At 30.8% G+C, this 22,840-nt stretch overlaps 1 protein-coding gene across 1 annotated transcript; it reads left to right on the top strand.

Annotated features, from left to right (window-relative positions):
- The first annotated feature begins 7,948 nt into the window (after positions 1-7,948).
- Positions 7,949-8,323, top strand: LOC140443380 (protein atonal-like). The gene has a single exon (XM_072534648.1). It carries the CDS (start codon positions 7,949-7,951, stop codon positions 8,321-8,323), a length of 375 nt encoding a protein of 124 aa, XP_072390749.1.
- Positions 8,324-22,840: the final 14,517 nt, after the last annotated feature.

Raw genomic sequence — 22,840 nt, 5'->3', positions numbered from 1 at the left:
TAATACAGCGGGTTTTGCAGAGCACATAGAGAAAATTAAACAGATCGCTGACGAGCGGCATGCCCTGTACAAAGCTTTCGAACACCACGAAAGCTTCCCACTAAAATCCAGGAAAAGCTTCCTTGGAACAGTGCAGGATAAACCGCCTGAGTATTTTCCTCTTCCTCAGGTTCAATGGAACAACCAGTAACTAGACTTTAAAACGTGGAGAACTATAAATAAGATAAGAACGTGGGTTGCTCCAGTAAAATGAAACATGGCAAAATGGGAAAAAATAGAACAAGATGATGTGAACTGTGACTGTGGAGAAACACAGAATATGGAACATCTTCTTATATGCAGAAACTGTTCTAATTGATGTACCCTGTATGCTTGAAACTGACGTAGCCCGATACTGGGCCGAAATTTTATGAATGACATATCTGGACAAGATAAAGTAAGTCCACGTAGGGGAAATAAAAAGTAGGATATTACTAGCGAACAGCAAACAAAACATTATTTTGGATTGTTTTTAAAATAGATAAGAGGCTTCTACTTATCGTTAAACGAAAGATCTTAAGAAGAATATGTGGTGCAATCTATGAAAACGGCATCTGAAGAAGGTAATATAACTTGGAGCTCTATAAAGGTAGCTTTACATTTAGGCCGTGCAAGTCTAATGCTATGTAAGTCTTTCTTGCATGGCAAATCCGTTACCTAGCTGATTTGTTTACATAAAAGCTATTTTTGTGCAATTCTGAAATACCACTTTCACTGTTACCAACAGAAAAAATATATCAAACATTAACTTTAGATATTTCACTTGAAAATTTCAGTCCAGCATTAAATATATTCAAATATAAGTAAATCACAAATTATCACATCTAATAAATAACGTTTACTTCTATTAAGTGAAGACAATATAAAAAATTTTACGATCATTATGATATTTCTTGAAAAAATTAAATTAAAGGTATGAGTTTAAAATTGATCGTATGCATGTACATTTCCTTTGTATGTTTACCATATATGTTGCCCACCTTAACCGTGGTTTATGTCTTGTTTGTTAAAATAAAGCCGCTCTGATGAATCCCTGAGCGTGAAAAGTGTCCTCCTTGTACAATCCTGTGTGAATGAATACTAATATTCATATGTAATTTTCTGGCTAAAGGTTTTAAGTCAAGCCAATAAGCAAAAAAAAAATAACGTTTACACTTATACAATAAGATTAGGTTTTATTTTAAGCTATAAATTTTGCTATATGGCAACATGAACTTTGACAAAAGATTGCATCAAAATAGCATGGAAAATAAGACGTTCTAATTTTTCGTCTAGCACAGATTTTGTATTGAATTTTGGAGTGGGCATTCGCAGTTACATTAGGTCTTGCATGCCTCTTGCATAGTATTAAAATTGCATAATATAAAAATAGCTTGAGAAATATACATAAAAAGCAGATTGATGGCAATTTCCATTATAATTTCATTTGAACTTTGTATCTTGCCATCTATAGATTTCACATTTTTACATTTGTTTCGTTTTTATTCCTAAAGAAATTAAATACTTTGTAGAATACCTAGAATTTACCTTTGCTACGCTGTTATATTTTCTCCCCAAATTGTTTTCATGATTATTATTGGTTAGATATTACCTAATTGTATTTATTTTTAATAAAAAATGTTTTCTTTTATTTTAAATTTACAAACCATTTAAAGTATTTGGCCTACACCACAACACCTATATCATTTTCTTTATCTTTATTCCTATTCAGTATCGACTTTCCTAATTACTTTTAGCTATAAATTGTATATTATATATTATATTAGCATCCACCTCTTTTACAAACATGTCCTGCTGAAGCATCTCCCACTTTAGTATACCTCTCTTTCTTTTTCCAAAAACTTAATTGATGCCTCCACTAGACTGATCCTAATATACTTATTCTATTTTATATTCTATTTTATCCTTTTTTGTGACTCCACTCATCCATATAAGCAACATTATGTCCACTATAGGTATTCGTTGTTCTTTTTTCTTTTTAACTATCCAACATATTCTTCCGTACATTATAGCTGTTTTGATGGCAGTTTTACATAGTTTTCCTAATAGTTTTTTTGGAACCTTTCTGTTCCACAACATACCACTCGCCTCCTTTCATTCCTTTCATGTCTTCCATCTCCATTTATTTTCAAATTACTCTGTAATAATGATCCTAAATACTTAAAATTTAAATTTGGGGCTGGATGAATGAAACATGGTTAATATGATGATGAGAGGAGAAAGAATGGAAAGAGGTACACTGTCTGATATCTGGGGTGATGAAGAAGAAGGAGCAGAAGGATAAAGTAGGAAATTGAACCTAGGATCTGAAATCTTGTTTCTTTTTTTCCCGAGAGCCAGGAACTGGTAAGTACCAAAATTAGGTTACGTCCTCACGGAAATATTTTATTTCTTTTACTTTTACTTGGCAAAAGGACTTTCTTAAATTATTATTTTTTGATTCATGGTGATACGTGTGGCTATCTATCTAAGCCTACTTTTTTATGAAAGATATTATATCTCTACCATTAACTATTTCTTTATACTTCTTGTACATTTCAAAATTATATCGCCTTCTCCAAATACCGTTCTCTCAGATTGCTTAGTATCTTCCTTTCGAAGAGGAGCAGACGATTTACGTCTGTTTTGGAGATGGTCCATTGTTCTGACCCATATGTCAGCAGTGGTAGGATCTGTATATTATGTATGTTATATTAGTGTTAATAGATTGATTAATTAGATATCCAGATCTCACAATTTTAGACTTCTACTTTTGTCACAGCAATTTTGGCTAACAGATCGTCTGACATTCCGTTAAAATGGTCTCTTCATTGTCTTCTTCTGTTTTTTGCCTATCGTACTACGTCTTGGATGTTACATGTCTCTATTACTTCTTCATTACTTTTATGGTCAGAGAGTCATAGGTAGTATATCCTGCTATTTCTCTTAACGTTGGCATTAGCTTGATTTTTATCATTCTCTTCGTTGTTGTATTTCTGGCTCTGCTCTCTATTGCCTAGGTCATGATCAGTCTTACGCCTGTCTTATAGACTCTTACTTTACTTCTGGTGCTTATTTCTCCAAAATATGTGTGTACGATTTCTTTATTTTAGTGATGCCTTTGTTATTTTTTACCTTACTTTTTCTTATAGATTTATGTCACTTGTTATATTTACGCCCAAGTTTTGGAATGCCATTACTTGTTCTATGCTCTGATTGTAGATTGAAAGTTTACATCTTTTAGATTCTTCAGATACTGTATGTGCTTTTGTCTTCCTTATAGATAATTGCATGTTTTAATTTGTTTTCTAGAACTTATAGAGAAGTCTTTAAGTTATCCTCACCTTCTAAGATAATAACGTACTTAGTCTGGATAACATACTTTTTTAATGTCCTTGCTTTTCATTCTGTATTCTTGTCCAGATTGTTTTACCTAATTTATCTTCTTCTTCAATTCTCTATCTTTGTTGACCCTACTTAGTTATTACTTATTAGTTTTCCTTGCTGTCCAAGGTATCTTCATACTTTTTTATTTATTTATGATATTAAATAATACGGGCCTGACGCTGTCACCCTGTTATCATTGTATTCTATTGCCCTTAACTTATTTTCCACTCTTACGTATGTGTAATTCTCGGTATTCAGTTCTTCAACTACTTTTATTATTTTGGAATAAATGTTTCTCTTGTGTAAGACAGTTGTTATATCAGGTATTTCAACTTTAACGAAGGCCTTATTTTAGCAAATAAAGAACATGAAAGGTACCTTGTTAAATTTGATGGCTTTTTCTGCTGTTTGGCGGATTAAAAATATTGCATCTCTAGTCAACCTATTATTTCTGAAATCTTGCTGTTTTTCACAGATTCCTCTTGACATTACTTTCTCAGCTAGAATTTTGGTGAAAAGTTTTAGTATCGTACTCATCAAGGTAATACCTCGGTAGTTTTGTGGGTTACTCTTCTTTCGTCTTTTTTTTAAATTGTTTTCATTTTTATCCATTCCTGGTGCCTTTTTGCTCTTTAGTTTCCTCGTAATTTGCTTTACTTTCTCTAACAGAATGATACAATTGGTATGTTGTTTGGGGTTCTCGTCCTCCTGGTATGTTTTCTCTGTTATCTTGTTGTTTTACACTGTAGAGGTTCTGGAAATGTTCTCATTCTTCTGATGTCATTCTTGTAAGTTTTATATACTCATTATTTTCTGGTTCTCAGTAGATGCCATATTTTTGTTTTGCCTTCGTATAGGTCGTGTTTCATATCGCTCGAAAATGTGTGACAATATTCTCTTTTCATTTCTTGAATCCACTCATTAACTCTATTAATTACATTTTTATACTAATTATAGGTACGTTGTTTTATTTGAACTAAAATATAGATATGATTTTCGTTTCTCTTCGGCTAGTATTTTAACTTCTTGTGAGAACCAAGGCTTTGTATTTCGTGTTCCTCCTTCTAGTGGGTTTTCTTTAAAGTGCTTCCTGTGCTGCACCTAGTAAATTGATTCTTATTTTTGTCCATCCCGTTTCAATATCATCGGACTCTCGTATTTTATGAAAAGCAATTTTTTCAGTAAAAATAAAGATTTTTATGTTGAGGTTGTTTGTATATTCGATGGGTTTATGAAGTAATCGTTGCATGGCTGTTTGTATTTTGGCCAGCATAAGCTTATGATTGGTTCCACAGTTTGCTGAGGCTAGAGATCTTCCAAGGATCCTATATGCTTGATGAATGGATGTTTCTGTTCGTAAGTATATGCAATAGTCTATTGCTGATTTTTGTCCTCATGTATTTTCGGATGTATATTTATGTTGAGGTTTGTGTGGGTAGAAGGTATTGTTTATTCTTAGTTTATTTTATGTACATAGTTGTATTATTTATTCACCGCTCTAGTTTATTCTTGCTTAATTGAATCGTTTTTTGATTCTTGGTATAACTTTATCGCCAATTCTTGCTTTAAAATCCCCTAAAATTATTGTTTCTTACCCTGTAGGTATGTCATATGCTGTTTGTAAGTTTTAATAAAAGATATATAGTTCCGTCTGAGATTTGCTCGTATCAGGTGCATATTCTTATTGCGTGGACTTTCCCTTTTGTAATTTGATAATTACTTGTAAGAATCTGTCTTTTTTTAGCTATAAACGAGTATAACAGCATGTACAGTGCACAAGGAGAACGATGGAAAAATGATATAGAACCGCTTTACAAGGACGAAAATAGAGAGAACAATAGAGGAAGAGCAATAACAGGAACTATTCTGAGACTATTTCAAAAGATCCTTGAAATGAAATGCATACCAACGGAATGCAAATCAAGTATACACAAAAAAAGGGGACAAAAATGACCCATCTAACTATCGAACTATTAGGTTACTTGACACCAGTTTAAAATTATTGACTAAGATCACCAATCAGCCCTAAGTTGTCCATTGTTGAACATAGGCCTCCTCTAGACTTTTCCATCTGCTTCTGTTCTGCGCCTCTGCTATCCAATTGGTCACGATTGTTTTGAGGTCGTCGGTCCATCGAGTTGGGGGTCTTCCTCGGCTTCGCTTATCAGCCCGTGGTCTCCACTCTTGACTAAGATACTTGCTGAGAAAATAATTGAAAAGTATCAAATATGCGAAGAGCAACAAAGGTTGCGGTGTAACAGATCAACTGTCGATACCATATTCATAATAAGACAAATAGGAGAGAAAGCATTAGAATTTAATACACCTGCATTTATGTGTTTTATAGACCTTACTAAAGCCTTCGATTGTAGTAGACTACAAGATGTGATTACACTTTTATACAGAAACACTATAACAGCACTATAACAGATAATAAAGGATATTAACTATGACCACAAAACAAGAATAAGAATCGGAACCGAAGTAATGGAGGAAGTCAACGTTTAATCAAGTGACAGGGATATAGCTTGAGCCCGTTGTTTAACTTGATAATGGATAAACTAATAGAATTAGTAAAAATGTCAGGAACAGGGTGCAAAATGGGCAACAGCGCAATAAAGATTCTTTGCTACGCAGATGACGCAGTAATAATATCAAATACTGAAGGATGCCTACAACCAATGGTCCGAAATCAGACCGGAAAAAACTGGCCTTAAGGCCTAACATACGAAGAATAAGAAGAATCTGCCATTTAGATATTTCGTGTTGCTGATCTGGTTTTTGAATCGTTCATGTTGTTCGATCGTTTTTATACTTGCTGTTGTTTATTAATATGTAATTTTCAATTTGCTATTACCTCTACCTTTCTTTTAAGTCTGGTGATGTCAAGTTTGTTTGTACTCTCGGTTTCTGTGTTCATTGATTTAGTCTTGTTCTCGTTGGCTCATCGTTGTTTAATCCAGTCAAATCCAAGGCTTTACTACTAGCTATGAGAGCTCTTTCTTCTTTTACCAAAGCAGGTTGCGAGCCTTCCTTGTAACCCTTCTCTTTTTTCGGTTTTAGGATCGACTGCGAAATCGACGAGCTTCTCAATCCACCCAGCGCCATTAGAGGTAGATTTGGTCCAACACAAAATAGAATAAGCAAGGACTAAGCATTAAAAGCTGATTTAATTCTACTTTCACTTGAAAATTATCAATCTCTCCGATACCTACATATATTTCCACTAGTTGTTACTCTCTCATACATATTTTCCACAATTTGCATAATATACTCACCGGGTTCTCCTTTTTTATTGAGTACTTACCACAAAATACGTCAAGGAACTCTATCATATGCTTTCTTAAAATCAATGAATACCATATGAGTGTTTCTATCTTTATTTCTATATTTTTCATCAGCTGTCTTATAATAAAAATTCGGTATTGTACCTCTGCCTTACCTAAATTTTAACTGATTAGTTGTTGTTATGGAGAACCATTTCCTCAGATTTTTTAACCATACTCTTCTTCTCCCAATTTCTCGTTGTCCGAATACTTTCCCTTGAAGGATTATTTTCAGTAATCTGTATTTAGTGCCGTTTCTCATTATGTGTCCGAGATATTCTAACTTTCTCCTTTTAATCGTTTGCATCACTTGTCCGTCCATAATATCCTTAGGATTCTTCTGTATAGCCAAATCTCGTAGGCTTCAAGTTTTTTCTCCATTGCTTCAGTGAGTGTCCAGGATTCAACTTCTTAGTATAATATCGAGAAGATATAACATCGTAGAAGCTTTACTTTTATCTCCAGATTAAGGTTGTGGCTTTTAAAGAGTTTGGCCATGTTGTTGAATGCACTCCTAGCCTTCTCTATTTTACATTTTACTTCTTCTCTATGCTATATGTATTTCCAAGACAAGATCTAAGAGTTTTTAAAGTTCAGAGCATTACAAAAAAGCCAAAAAAACAAATACAAAAGATTACGAATTTCGCTATTTGGAACCGTTTTTCAACAGAACAAAAATATAGTGATTAAAATTGTGACTGACTTTTTTAATATATTTTTAAACATTACTATTACTATTGTTTTAAAGCTATTTTCTTGTGACATAGGACATGTAAAATGGTCGCTTATTTCCAATAAAAATAATAAATTATATTACTACTACGTTAATTTTTTTTATTTTTGTTTATTATTGTAATGTATTACATTTAAAAAATGTGTTCTATCAATAAATGGCATAATATACTCGCTGCCCTGTATATACTGAAGAATTAATAACATCCGTGCGTGAAAAAATTTCCCCATACACTTAAACCCTCGCCGCTAAATAGCATCGAGCTCATTACGAATATATCAAAATTTGTTTCACTTCCCTGATATAACAATATATACCTGAAATAATTTTTGGCCGATACCTGGGAAAATAATTCGAAATAATGAGGCCCTCTCTAAGGGTAGGGGCCCTTAGCCGGCCCGCCACTCTATAAAAGAACAACAGGTAGTGGGTTCATTATCAAAATCGTTTTGTCTTCGCACAGATCACATCAGTTTCCGAAAATATGGAGTACTACGTCGACCAATTCGAGTATTCGTACATGATACCGGTTCCTGTGGGTTCGCCGAGTGATTGGAGCACGGCTTCCAGCTACGATAGCTACGCAGATGAAAATAAGTTGTTGAATTCTGAAATAGTAAGAAAAAAGAATACTGTGACACCGATAGTGATAAAAAAGAGACGGCTGGCAGCTAATGCAAGAGAAAGACGTAGAATGCAGAATCTGAACCAAGCATTTGATCGATTGAGGACTTTTCTTCCACAACTGGGGCAAGACAGGCAATTGTCCAAGTACGAAACACTTCAGATGGCACAAACATACATTTCCGCACTATACGACCTCCTAGATAAAGAAGAACGGCCTAAAAGTGAAAAGTGATTCTTCTACCGTGACATTTAGTGAAATGCGTATTTATTATATTGAGGTAAATTGTACATAGTATTTATTGTTATTTCTGTATATTTTATTATTTATATTTTGTATGAAAATATAATTGGACCCTGAATGATCTATTTCAATATCATTTTTGTGATAACGAAAACATTCAAATGTTATAATTATTGCTAGTATATACGTTTGTCATTTATTATTTTAAATATATTATTTGAAGACAACTGTAGTTTTACTCATTACGTCGAAATGGTTTTAAAATATTTACTTTCTACCAAAGGTAAGCAATTTACCTAAATACAATTTAGCTACATATATAAAATATTATGAACTAGTATCAATAAAACAATTTTAACATTGTTATTCCAATGAACACTTTTTTTTATTTTATGTATTACATTTTGATATTTATAAAATGTACAACATAAAATAAAAGAAAGTGTTTAATAAAAATGGCAAAGCGTTGAAACGTTTTAAAAAAATTTAACCAAGGAATTTTACATTTATTCTACTCATATGTAGTTCAGTAGAATACTAGAGGTTTGTCGGTCAAAATTTAAAAAATAGAAGCAAAAAATACTTACTGCTTCATCCTTTATTAAAAAGACGTTTTGTATATGAATCCATACACATCATTAGTTCATCATTACCTGCCGAAACGCTGATGTAAATGGAACAATAAAATCTAGTTCCAAATTTAACATTACTTATTGAACCTAAACCCAAGAAATACTAATTTTATATTATATAAAAATACAAATCATCTGATAAAGTGGAACGAGTAATTGTAAAAAAATTAGATTAGAATTATAATCAAATTAGAATAGCTACCAATAGAAAGTACAAATACAAAAAATTAGTTTGTTTAATTTATATTACCAACCTCAAATTTTTTTAAAAGATTTAATAGAAAACAAAAGAAGATTTATTTATTATTCACAGATACCCGAAAACACGTAATAAGTATTTGAAAAATAAAAATACAAATATGATATTTTGGTGGTTTTATGAATGAATTATAAAGAAATAATGTTCGCTTAGACTTTGAATTTCCCATCTTTTGTTAAAAATATTATCACTTTTGCTAACTCTCACCATTTCTAAACTCTCACTCTTATTTCTCACTCATATTTTCCAACAAACAAATGAATGTGCTATGGGTACTAGTATATCTAATGCTATCGCTCAGTTAGTTTTAGAGCACTGTGAAGAAATTGTTGTAAATAAAATATATTCCAATATACCATTTTTAAATGAATTCAATAACTTTCTCCAAAAATTAAAGTTCACCTTAGAAGTTGAAGAGGCTTGTCAAATCAATTTTTTGGATCTTACTTTACATAGAGAAAATAATACTCTAACTACTTTATGGTACACCAAAAACCCTGGTTGTCGAGATATCTGAATTTCAACTCTCATTATCCCCAAAGTAAATCAATAGTTATCGGCCTCGCCGACAGAGCTATCAGATAATCTGACCCTATCAATAGACCTCAGGTCATAAAAACACACTTAATATATACTCACCTTATCAAAAATACTTTCAAGCGGCGCCTCCATACATTTTACAATAACTAGAATATCAGCAAAAATAACAAGGAAAAAAAACTATGTCTCTTCCTTATAAAAAGGCTTATTAGAACAACTTGCAAATCTCCTCTCTAAATACATATAATATTACAGTTTTTTACAAATGGCACAATCTTTTGGAAAATAATTTAACAACACCCTTTGTTAAAAAAATCGCATATTTTATATGAAATTCCCTGCTAAAATTGCGATGGGGTATATATTGGACAAACCAGTCAGCTACTTAACTCAAGAATACGTTCTCACAAATTTGAAAAAAAAATCAACCGTTCTTACACACACGAAAACGTAGACAAACATAAATTTGATTTTGACAAAACTAAGATCCTAATAAATGAACATGCCAGAAAAGAGAGAGAGAGAGAGAGAGCTCATAGAGTCTATAGATATTAAAAAATAATAACAATGCAATAAACGATAAAATAGATGGCAAAAATTTAATAAGATATACCTATTTCAATTTAATTTAAAATAGACAAAGGAATAATTTTAGAAAGTCTTTAAAGTAAAAACAATTGAGTGTTTAAATGAAAAACCAAACAATATATTAAATATAAAATACATTTTACATGTAGTAATAACTTATTGTTAATTTAAATTAATTCTAAACTTGTTTTCAACCAACTTTTCCATGCTTGGTAAGTCAAGGATTATGTTTAAATCGTATTATGTCTTTTGATAAAATGTTTTTAAGTCAATATTTCTTTAAAATGGCTTGGATATCCTGCCGAAACATCGAAAAAATATGAATAAAATATCATAGTGTTATTATAGACAACCATTTTTATGAAACTAAGCCCAAGAAATTCTTTTCTTTTCTTTCTTTTTATATCTTTTATTATATTTTTGTGGATCTTCGAAATTACAAGGTTTTCACAAAGAAACAGAAATTAGCGGTAACAAATGGTAAGTCAAACGAAACAAAAGTTTTACCGATCAAAAATAATATCAAGTATGGTAAAAATGTATATAAAATTTCCAAATATAGAGCAAAGAAAGTGAAAGATTTTAATTAGATTAAAAGGTACCTGAGAAGAAATAATAAAATCTATTATTACACGAAAAAAATGTAAAAAAGAGCTAGAAATGAATTTTTGAATGCTTTTTAAACAGGTTTGCTTAATGAAATTCTGGAAATGAGCTTAACGTTAGATGTATAGAAAAGCAATATTAAAAAAACCTAATAAAACCTATGTACAAAATAAAGAAAATGTTTAACGATATATAAACTAAAATACTATAAAGCTGCTTCGGAGATAACTACCTACATGACGACATAAAAATATGAGAGGGAATAACTAATAGATGAATAGACGAATATTATCACAGGTACTTAGCAGAAACTGAAAAACTTGTAACATACGTAAAAGTAGCATTTAATCAGGACTTAATGCTTAGTCCTTAGTTTCATTATTGTTAAATCAAATAAAAACTAAATTTTAAGGTGATTATAGTTGATAGATTGTATGATATAAGTTCAAAATAATAAAAGCAAATTACGAGACAGATTGGAACATATGAAGACAAGTTCTTGAAGAAGAAGATAAAAAATTTTATAAAATAAAACCAGCGGTTTTGGCAATGTTAAATCTTGGATGGTGAAGTGGTTGTAATAACAAAAATAATTAACACTAAAAATAAATAACATGATTAGCTATATACACCTACAACTAAAAAAAGAGCATCTTCATCCTATATATATATATATATATATATATATATATATATATATATATATATATATATATATATATATATATATATATATATATATATATATATTAGCTAAACTAAAAAATTCCAGGACTGGCTTTGGAAAAATTAATTTGGGGATTCGTATTAAATATTACACCCTGTATAATTTTTTTTTTAAATGCAATATGTGATTTTCAAACTACATAAATAGCCAATAAAAACGACATATGCGACAATGTTGTCGCACTTTTATTAAATTTTTAGTGAACGATCAAATCTTACCAAAAATAGAACAACCATAATGAAGTATCAAATTATAAGGTATTAATTTAAACAAATGTTATAAATTTCAAACATATTTCTTGTTTCTTGATATTTTATACCCATTGTCATTATTGTCATTATCAATTGTTATTTATGTGTACAAGAATACATATTTCTTCTGTCATATCTACGTTAAGTACATTGTGTTAGTTTTGGTAGAGCTTTTGTTACTTTCGTTCAAAATGCCACATCAGTTTTCGACCACAGAATATGCAGACATAATATTTGTTTATGGATTCTGTAATGGGAATGGTAGGGCTGCTAGTAGAGAATATAGCAGGAGATTTCCTAATCGTCGAACTCCCAGTCATCCAACATTTGGATGTTTTTAATTATTTGCGAGAAAATGGCACTTTTCCTAGTGGAACAACAGAAAGACATGTAGATGAAGCGCAGGAAGATGACATTACGGACGCCGTTACTATAAACCCTACAATAAGCACTAGACAAGTAAGTCGAGAACTCAATGTTACTCAATCAAAAGTAGAGTCTTACAAAAAAATAATCTATACCCATATCACATTCAAATGGTTCAGCTACACATGCTGGAAATGAGATCGATAGGTTGGAATTTTGTAGATGGATTAACAATCATCGACCAACGCTATACAGGACACTATTTACAGATGAAGCCCACTTTACAGAGACGGGATAATTAATTCACGAAATTCACATGTGTGGGCAGAAGAAAATCCCCATGCTATTCGAGAACGTCGTTCTCAGTTAAGGTTTTCGGTTAACGTGTGGATTGGTGTCATAAATAACCAATTAGTAGGTCCTCACTTTTTTGATGGTCCTTTAACAGGGCAGGTCTATTTGAACTTTCTACAAAATATTTTGCCGAATTTGCTTGCCAACGCGAACGTTGCTATCCGAGGGATGTATTTTCAGCATGATGGGGCACCCCCACACTTTTTACTGGCAGTGAGACAACATCTCAATAATGTTTATGGCAACAGGTGGATAGGACGTGCAGGTCCTATTTTGTTACCATTATTGTATCTTTTCCAGTTCTAATTTATGGGTTTATCATAACTATGTACATATTTTTAGTTTGTTTTTTAAATTGTTCTTCGTTATTATTAGTAGTTATTGTTTTTTGTTGTGCAGTGACTTAGTTTATCATTTTAATTAAAATGTTTGAAATTTATAACATTTGTTTAAATTAATTACCTTATAATTTGATACTTCATTATGGTTGTTCTATTTTTGGTAAGATTTGATCGTTCACTAAAAATTTAATAAAAGTGCGACAACATTGTCGCATATGTCGTTTTCATTGGCTATCTATGTAGTTTAAAAATCACTTATTGCATTTAAAAAAAAAATATATACAGGGTGTAATATTTAATACGAATCCCTAAATTAATTTTTCCAAAGCCAGTCCTGGAATTTTTAGTTTAGCTAATACCAGTCGAATGCTTGATAGTAGTCTGTATCTTGCAAAAATTAAAAAAATCAAATGAGCCGTATAAACACTACAGTAAAATGAAATAAATGGTCAATTACACAAATCACCCAATAAAGAAGAGGAGTTGACATTTTTTAGTGGCCACATGATATGCTCCCTGAGGGACTCTACATATGGTAGAAGTATGTAAAGTTCCTCATGACTAACCCTGTATATATATATATATATATATATATATATATATATATATATATATAAATGTTTTGGATGGGTTGGAGTCAATAAAAGGGGCTATTGGTTAACTATTCATTATCTCGAGCTTTCAATTGTGTTTACAATTATTATTATCAAGAGCTGCTAAAAAAGACAAAATATCTTACAAAGTTGAACTAGAAAGAAAAAATTTTTTGTTAACTCACCGAATAAAATTAGTTTGGTTAATAAAATTGCTGCTAATACATTTCAAAAAGAATTACTACAAACATGTCCTTATCTAATAAATGAAATGTTTCTCTGAAATTTTAATATAATTTTGAAAACATTTTCTTAACACGAAAACAATTGAATTTATAAATAAGTTAGAATAGCGACCAATTACAAATAAGCCTCAATGTCATAAATGCCAACTTAAAATTTTTATTTTTGACAATTATATTGCCAAAAATAAAATTTTGTTTAAAAATTCTTTTTTCTTTAGTACCAAAAAAGAAGAAGATTTATTACCATTGACAGATGTCTAAAAAAATGTAACAGATATATGGAAAATTAAATCAAAATGTGATATTTTACAGGTTTCATATATAAACTATAAAGAAATAATATAATTATAAATTTTGCTTAGATTTTGAATTTCTGATCTTTTGTTTAAATTATTATCACTTTTGCTAATACAAACCATTTCAAAAAAAGTCCTTTTGAATTTATTACTTTCACTACATAAAATTTTAATGTTATCAAAATTCATAATTTTGTCTTTATCGATTAAATGCTCTACCAAAGCGCAAGATGGTTTTTTAATTCTGCAATCAGTTTTGTGAGAAATAATGCGATTTGAAAGATTTCTTCCGGTCTCACCAACATACTCGGCTTCACACTAAGTACAAATTGGTGATTCTTGGTGAATCTAATCCAAACTCTTAGCAAAATTTATAATTATATTATTTCTTTATAGTTTATTATATGAAACCTGTAAAATATCACATTTTGATTTAATTTTTCATATATCTGTTACATTTTTTCAGACATCTATCAATGGTGAATAAATCTTCTTATTTTTTGTTACTAAACAAAAAAGAATTTTTAAACAAAATCTTATTTTTGGCAATATAATTGTCAAAAATAAAAATTTTAAGTTGGCATTTATGACATTGAGGCTTATTTGTAATTGGTCGCTATTCTAACTTATTTATAAATTCAATTGTTTTCGTGTTAAGAAAATGTTTTCAAAATTATATTAAAATTTCACAGAAACATTTATTAGATAAGGGCATTTTAGTATTAATTCTTTTTGACATGTATTTGCAGCAATTTTATTAACCAAACTAATTTTATTTAACAAAAATTTTTTCTTTCTAGTTTAATTTTGTAGGATATTTTTTTTTTGGCAGCTCTTGATAATAATTGTAAACACAATTGAAAGCTCGAGATAATAAGTAGTTAACCAATAGCCCCTTTTATTGACTCCAACCCATCCAAAACATTTATATATTTTTTCCAAATGTGTCACAAGTACTTCTTATGTATGTATATATATATATATATATATATATATATATATATATATATATATATATATATATATATATATATGCGTGTGTGTATATATATATATATATATATATATATATATATATATATATATATATATATATATAAAATTAGATCAGTAGGTATAACATAATAATTAATGAAAAGTAATAATAAATTTAACAGTAAAAGAAACAAACAGACTCTCTATCTTCAGTGATATTAAAACAATAGGGTGTAAATGATAGACGAAAACTTAAAAAAGCAAAAAAAAATAGTTGAAAGGGGTAAAAATTGAAATAATTGAATATTATACTAAATGGAAGTACAGAGATAAGTATAGAATAATACAAATTAAAAAAAAAATGCTTAAAATGAGTAAAAACATGCTATAATCTATAAAAAAAAACAACACTTTTAAACACTTAAAGATTTTTATTCAAACATTAAAATATAAATACAAAAATTTGGCACAAATCATCTAACCTAACAACAGCATTTGGCACATATCGATTTTTTTTAATATCTATGGTTTCAACAATTCACAAAAAATTCGGAAAATATTTTATCAATTCATTGGTAATGTTTAAAAATTAAGAATATATTACAAAAATAATTAACACTAAAAATAAATAACATGATTAGCTATATACACCTACAACTAAAAAAAGGGCATCTTGATCTTACAACCTTTTAAAAATTCTTCTTACAAAGAAAAATTCTTAAAAGTGATAAAACAATCAGATATTTAAAAACTAGTCAACAACTTAATAATATCAACTTTGGTTTTAACTAATACATAATATTACTTACAAATATTGTGAAAAAAGTAATAAATAATAATTTTGGAATTGTTTTTTAGGAAAAGAAAATGTTTAGTTATTCTACAAATTTTAGTATTCCTCCGTAAAAATATTTTTTTACTGAATACTAAATAAAAAATTGTCTAAACTGGCAATATATTATTCTAAACACTTTTTTGGTAAATATAGTCTATACAAAAAAAACAAATATAGTTATTGTCTAACCTCAGGCTGATCCAGTAGATCGTATAATGCTGTGATGTAAGTCTGTGCCATCTGCAAAGTCTCGTACTTGGACAGCTGTCGATCCTGTCCCAATTGTGGAAGGAAAGTCCTCAGTCTGTCGAAGGCCTGGTTTAAGTTCTGCATCCGTCGCCGTTCTCTAGCGTTGGCGGCAAGTCTTCTCTTCCTTAAAACCAGCGGTGTCACTCGACTTTTACTCCTTATCGGCTCTGGAGAAGAAGATTCCTCTGAATAATGTTCGTACGACTCGGGAGACACACAACTCCAATTACTCGGTACTCCCTGGGGCGACAGTAAGTAAGTGGTGTAATAGGCTTCACCGTACGCTGACATCTTTCACGATCTTTTTCGGCTTAACGAAACTTAACCACGGAGCGGTTGGGTTGTTTTGTGAGAAGCCGTCTACCTGTTGTTCTTTTATATGTGGGCTACCCCCGGTTGTGTGTTAGGGGCTTTTGTGTTTAGTACCGCCCTATCAGCGCGTGCCGGACGGCCAATGGGCTCTTTAGGTAGCAATAAAGAGTTAGTACAGTCCGCTGAAAAATTCGGCGGTATTGTGAAGAGTTGTGCCGGATTTTCGTAGTAGTTTATTAATGCGATTCAAAATGGCGGTATATCGGTGTTTTTGATTGAATTGGGATGTTTATTGTTTGATATATTGATCTTTACAATATGCTTTGTATACTTTGAGTAGATTTCGTGTCTATTCACTGTCATTAAATAAATAATTTAACGTGCAAATTTTAATCAAATAGAGAGACACAACGTAAATAAAGATTAATATATAGACAAATACTGTGATCGAATAGTATACATATAATTATGTAAATGAACGAAAAGTAGCTGTGAAACTAAAATACAATACTAGAAATGTATAACATTTTTAAAAATATTTATGTACATATGCATATAACTTATACTTTACAATACGATCTTAGTAAGCATATAATGATATTTCACATCAGGTGAATGAAATATACATTTTATACCAAATTTCTTGTTAAGAAAAAAACACTACTGTAAGAAACCACTGAGTAGATATTTAAACTTAAAGATTAGAAGCCGAAAAATACAATATTTTTTGTAAAATTTGAGTTTTTTGGAAAATGTGAAACTACTTGTTTTCTCACGTTAAAAACAAAATTTATTATTTTTCTAATAATTTAGTTATTTCTGCCACATTTATATTGAGAATTTAGTCACACTACACTTTTTATGCATTACCATCGTCTACAATTCTTAGTAGTGTTATTAGTTTTTTATACGTAAACTTCTTCTTTTTCTCTTTACTCTCCAATTTTTTCACCCATGAGACGTACACTTGGCTATACACTTGGAAATTACCTGCAGACAGAGAAGACAGATCTATTTGAAATTAAACTGACTTCATTTTGCTCGATTACAACTTTAAGAAGTACATACAATCTACTAAAACATACCCTGGAGCTGGCATTTATTGGGATCACAATCCAGTTATAATGAATTTTAGACTAATAAGATTTCTGAAAGTTAAAAGAGAAAAAGTGTCTAAAAAATTGACATCATGCAAATGAACAACCCTAAAAGAAAAAAAGAAATAAGTATCAAGGTTGAGAAAAAAAAAGAGAAACTGTAGAGAGCTGGGTATAGACAGACGTTGCAGTAACATGAACTGCTCTTAAAACGAATATAACAAAGATATAAGAAGAAAACATCAGGTGCATGAAAAAGCAACAAATAAAAAAACAAGAATAAATAAAGCAAGATATCATGGAAAAACGAAAACATTAAACAAAACCAGTAGAATAAAAATGAATCAACAAATGCATTAGAAAAAGTACAAGAATCTAAAGAAAACTGGATATCAACCAAAAAGGCTAGAAATTAAACAACTTTAGGAAATATGGGACATCTTTTCTGTCCATAAAAAACTGAAAGAAATGACAGGTAGACACAGAAAGAGACAAGAAACAATGTGAATAAATAATAATAACAAAATAATTATTGGTAGGGAAGACAAACTACGGAGATAAAAAGAATACATTCAGACACTTTTTGACGACGGTAAACCTTGTGCTTCACTATTAACAGATCATTGAAGAAATGAAAAATGTCCAGAAATATCCAAAGAAGAAGATACTCATGCAGTAAAAGCTCTGAAAAATGAAAGAGACACCGGTCCAAACAAGATCAACATCGAGGTACTTAAATTAATTTTAGACAATGAAAGTAAAAGCTCACAATACGATAATTATCAAACATGAAGCTTGATGTCTCATAACCTAAAAACGTTTCTCAGAATCATCCATATATGAGTTAACGAAATTTTGACTAGAATTGGCGAACAAGATTTACAAATTAAATGAAAAAGACAGCAAAGATTTGATTTCACGTTCAAAGCGTCTATGTATCTGTTGATACGTATTTCGACTTAATAAGTCTCATCAGAACAGATATTCATAGCCGTTCTATTTGTTTCGAAACTATCTTACCGATTTTACTTACAAATTATTTTAAAACTATATTAGCACCAAACGGCAACAATTGAAATAAAACACATAACCTCCGAAGATATACAAATGTGACAACAAGTGCGACAGGGTTGCGTCTTATCACTGCTAGTATTTAATATCAGAGAAGCATTAGACGAGCTCCAAGGTCGTATTAAGATTAATGGAACCAGCATAGACAACATCAGGTATTATACACTGATATTACCGTCCTAATAACAAGCAATGGACAAGAACTACAAAATTTTAGAAATAAAATTTTAGTATTTTCAAATATACCAATAAACGTACATTTACATAAAGACGGATGCTGGGGATTCCATGGGTACAAAATTTACCCACGATGAGGTACCTCAGTGCATGCGTTAACAAAAATAATTACTAAGCATGGTTATAGAGGGTGAAAAGGAAAAGAAAAGGAAAACAATGCTCGAGTGCTTTGTTTAAAGGTAAAAGATATGAATTACTCCGAATTGCATTGAAAGGTAAAGTACAAGGCAAAAGTTCAGTAGATAGATGACATAACTCGTAGCTGAAAGACCTTAGGAGATGGTTTGACCGCTGATCTGCAGAAATCTTGCATGCAGCAAATGTCAAATCTACAATTGGCATTTGGGTCACCAACCTTCGACAGGAGATATAGCTCAATAAGAAGAAGATGAGACATAGGAAGTTATATATTTCCTTTTGATAAATTATTATTTTTTTACTACATATTTTTTAATATTGTTCTGAAGCTATAATTTACTAATGTTTGTATTTTGAGAACGATTTCCGAAGTGGAAATTGAAACGTCAATAAACGTACTTTAATCATAAATTGTGACTTATTCCCATTTAAATAGTAATTACTTTAATTAATTTTTGTTTACTATTTTTATCAAAGCTAGTGTTTTCGTTTATTCTCGATTTAAAAATGCATAATAGCACAGTTTTTATAACGTTCTTGCTGTTGAAAATATAAAAATTATAAATATCGATACCTCCTTGTCTTAGTTTTATACAAGAATATTACTATAAAAATATTAACATAAAACACAGAATATTCTGTGTCATAAAAAATGTGCTATTAATCACTACCAAACGGAGTACAGTAACTTTTCTCGTAGATTGTTGATATAAAAGAAGCAGTTTATTCTCCTAGGTCTTTTATACACTGAGATCTGAAATAATGTGTCTACGGAATATCTATATTTTTTACTACTATATTCATTTACTACTAGTTCCTCTTTATTGTCAGAACCGTTAAAGGATGAACTAGGAACACCTAGGCACACTTATAATAGAAAATAATGACTACACTGCAGAAATCAAAGTCAGAATCGAAAAAGCACGTTCTAATTTTATAAAAATGAAAAAGGTCCTATGTGGCAAAGATTTAACATTAGCTCTTAAAGTACGCCTTGCAAAATGTTACGTATACAGTGTACTATACTATGGAGTGGAATCATGGACGTTAAATCTAGACACAATGAGACGACTTAACGCCTTTGAAATGTGGACATATAGAAGAATTATGAGGGTTTCCTGGGTAGATAGAGTTACGAACAATGAAGTACTGAGAAGAATAGGTAAAGAGAAGGAAGTTGAACTTACAATTAAAGAAAGAAAGCTACAGTATCTTGGACATCTGGCGGGGCGAGAAGTATGGCATCCTGCGACTCATAATGCAAGGAAATATAGATGGCAGAAGAAGCATCGGAAGAAGACGAATTTCATGGCTCAAGAACCTGAGAGAATGGTTTGGATGCAGCTCAAAACAACTTTTTAGAGCTACTGTCTCAAAAATTAAAATAGCTATGATGATTGCCAACCTCCGTAGCGGAGATGGTACCTGAAGAAGAAGAAATTGTTGTCTTACCAGAAGCTAGAGAAAGAAGTCACTTCCAACAGAAGGCTAATGGGATCTAATTGTAGCCTGATAACCAAAGGCTGTCTAGTACACAACTCGTTTAATACAGTCTACACTAAGTATTTCCCTATTAGTTAGCATTAGCATGCCATGGATAGCGTTAGACTATCTGAACAAAAAAAAATAAATAAATTCTGTATACAGCAAGGAGTACGGCAAGCAGACACCGTCTCTTCAAAGGAATTCACGAACATACCCGTAAAAAGGCATATCTAAACAAATATAGTATAAAATAAAAGTAGAGGAGCGCAGTTATTTGAGATTCGCAGATGACATCATCCTTAAAGGTGATCACATAGATGATGCAATAATAATGATAATGACAAATTATGAAGTCTTGAAGGTCGGACTAAAGATCAACATAAGTAAGACGTAAATAATGACTAATCTGGTGCTAAATCGTAATTTTACTGTTAATGAAACGGATATTGAGCAGACTGCGTTGTACAAATACTTCTACTCATGAAATCTCGGCAGCATTTGGTAAATTAATCTACGTATTTTAATCGGACTCACCCATACACCCCAAAAGAAAAATCATTGACAAGTGTGTAGTCAACAAGATTAGCGGGACTCAGAGGGCTATGAAGCGCCAGATGTTGGGTGACCCAATTCAAAACGAAGAAATACGTCATAGAACAAAAACAAAAGACGCTAAAGAAAGAATCTCGACGCTAAAATTGAATTGGCAGGACATGTCGCCAGATTATCTGACCGCCGATGGACAAGATGTATTTTCGAGTGGAGGCTAAGACAAGAAGCACTATGGAGCAGAGACCGCTTACCATTAGACCTTATACGCATGATACTTAACTATTTTATTTTTTTGAATAATATCTTGTTATCTTTTACTATTTATACCAATGGCAAAAAATTCTGAAATCTGTTCAGAGAAAGCTAAAAACACATTTTCGTACTTGTGAACTCTATACAAAATAGTTTTGTTGCAAAATAATCTTGCTTTGAGGGTTTCTGTCGTAACTGAGCACTGAATTCTCCAATATAAGTCTGCTTATTATCTTTCTTGTCTGGTGCAGTATGAAGACTTCTTAACTTTTACTATCACAATGTACTATCACAAATTTGTATGTTGGTGATATTCATCGGTGAAACCACTAGATTGTGGTACGTACATAAATCATCAGCCACTTCTTGACCCTGATATAGACTTTGTAGAATTTTTTTTTATGTCTCTTTTAGAAAATTATTTCTAAAAATTTATTCTGGACCATTCTGTCTTATTTCATTTTATGGAGAAATTGTATTATTTTAAAAGATGTGTTCTTATTCTGGGTACAAAAATATCGGTAGTATCGTATCTATATTGTTGAAAACAATACGAGGGATTAAAGTTTCCTTTGTTGATCATGGTCCACGGAATAAGGTACAGGTGACTTTCTCTTATAACAAATATTATAAATGTTCATTCTTTTTTCATTTTGGTTATAAACATGAACTTTTTCTTAACTTTTCTTCTTTTTTCTATACAACATTTTTTCATATTTTCTAATAAACAAATTTCCTAACTATTGTGAAATTAGCAGGAATGAGAAATTTTTAAATGATATTAAAACTATACCATATCTTTTACTTAATTTATAAAAATGGATGATTGCACCTCTTGTTGAAAAGGTTTTCTTAACAGGTATTATCTAGCCAATTTTATCACCGCATTTTCCAAATATTTATAGTATCAATGATTTATTTTTCCCAAAATACTGTTTCAGAAAATACTTAGCGCAACTTGTGACATATATATGATAGTCCAGATATTTGTTTATCGATTTTTTAGTCCTAGAGGAGAATTTTGCTCTGGTACTTCTTTTTTTACAAAGTTTGTGGTATGTTTTAACCATTTTTTTACATTTTTGCCATATCTAACTTTAACTCCTAACTAAATGTTATTTTTATTTATTTCTGTGTATGTTACAAATTATAAAATTAAAACATATTTAAAATTGTAACACTTTTCTTAAATTTAAGTCCAAAATCCAAAAAACGACTACCACTCAGTCACAGTACGATATTCAACCCAACTTTCTTAGCGGAGTGTACCGGTACCTGCACCCAATTTGTAGTCGTACCTACCTACCGTCTCAACTTACATTTTATGCCATATGACATCGCCGTGGAAAAAACAATCCTCGGATGCTCCCTCATCTTCACAAAAAACAATTATAAATGTATGTCGAACATCGAGAAGACGTAGCACGGGTTAAATTTTTTGTTGGTTTCATTTGAATAAATCTTGAATGAAATGGTTAGTTGTAGGATAATTGTAGATAAGTGGTAT

This window comes from Diabrotica undecimpunctata, chromosome 1, assembly GCF_040954645.1.
Source record: "Diabrotica undecimpunctata isolate CICGRU chromosome 1, icDiaUnde3, whole genome shotgun sequence".
Taxonomy (NCBI): domain Eukaryota; kingdom Metazoa; phylum Arthropoda; class Insecta; order Coleoptera; family Chrysomelidae; genus Diabrotica; species Diabrotica undecimpunctata.
This window is presented reverse-complemented; position numbering and strand designations above follow the sequence as displayed.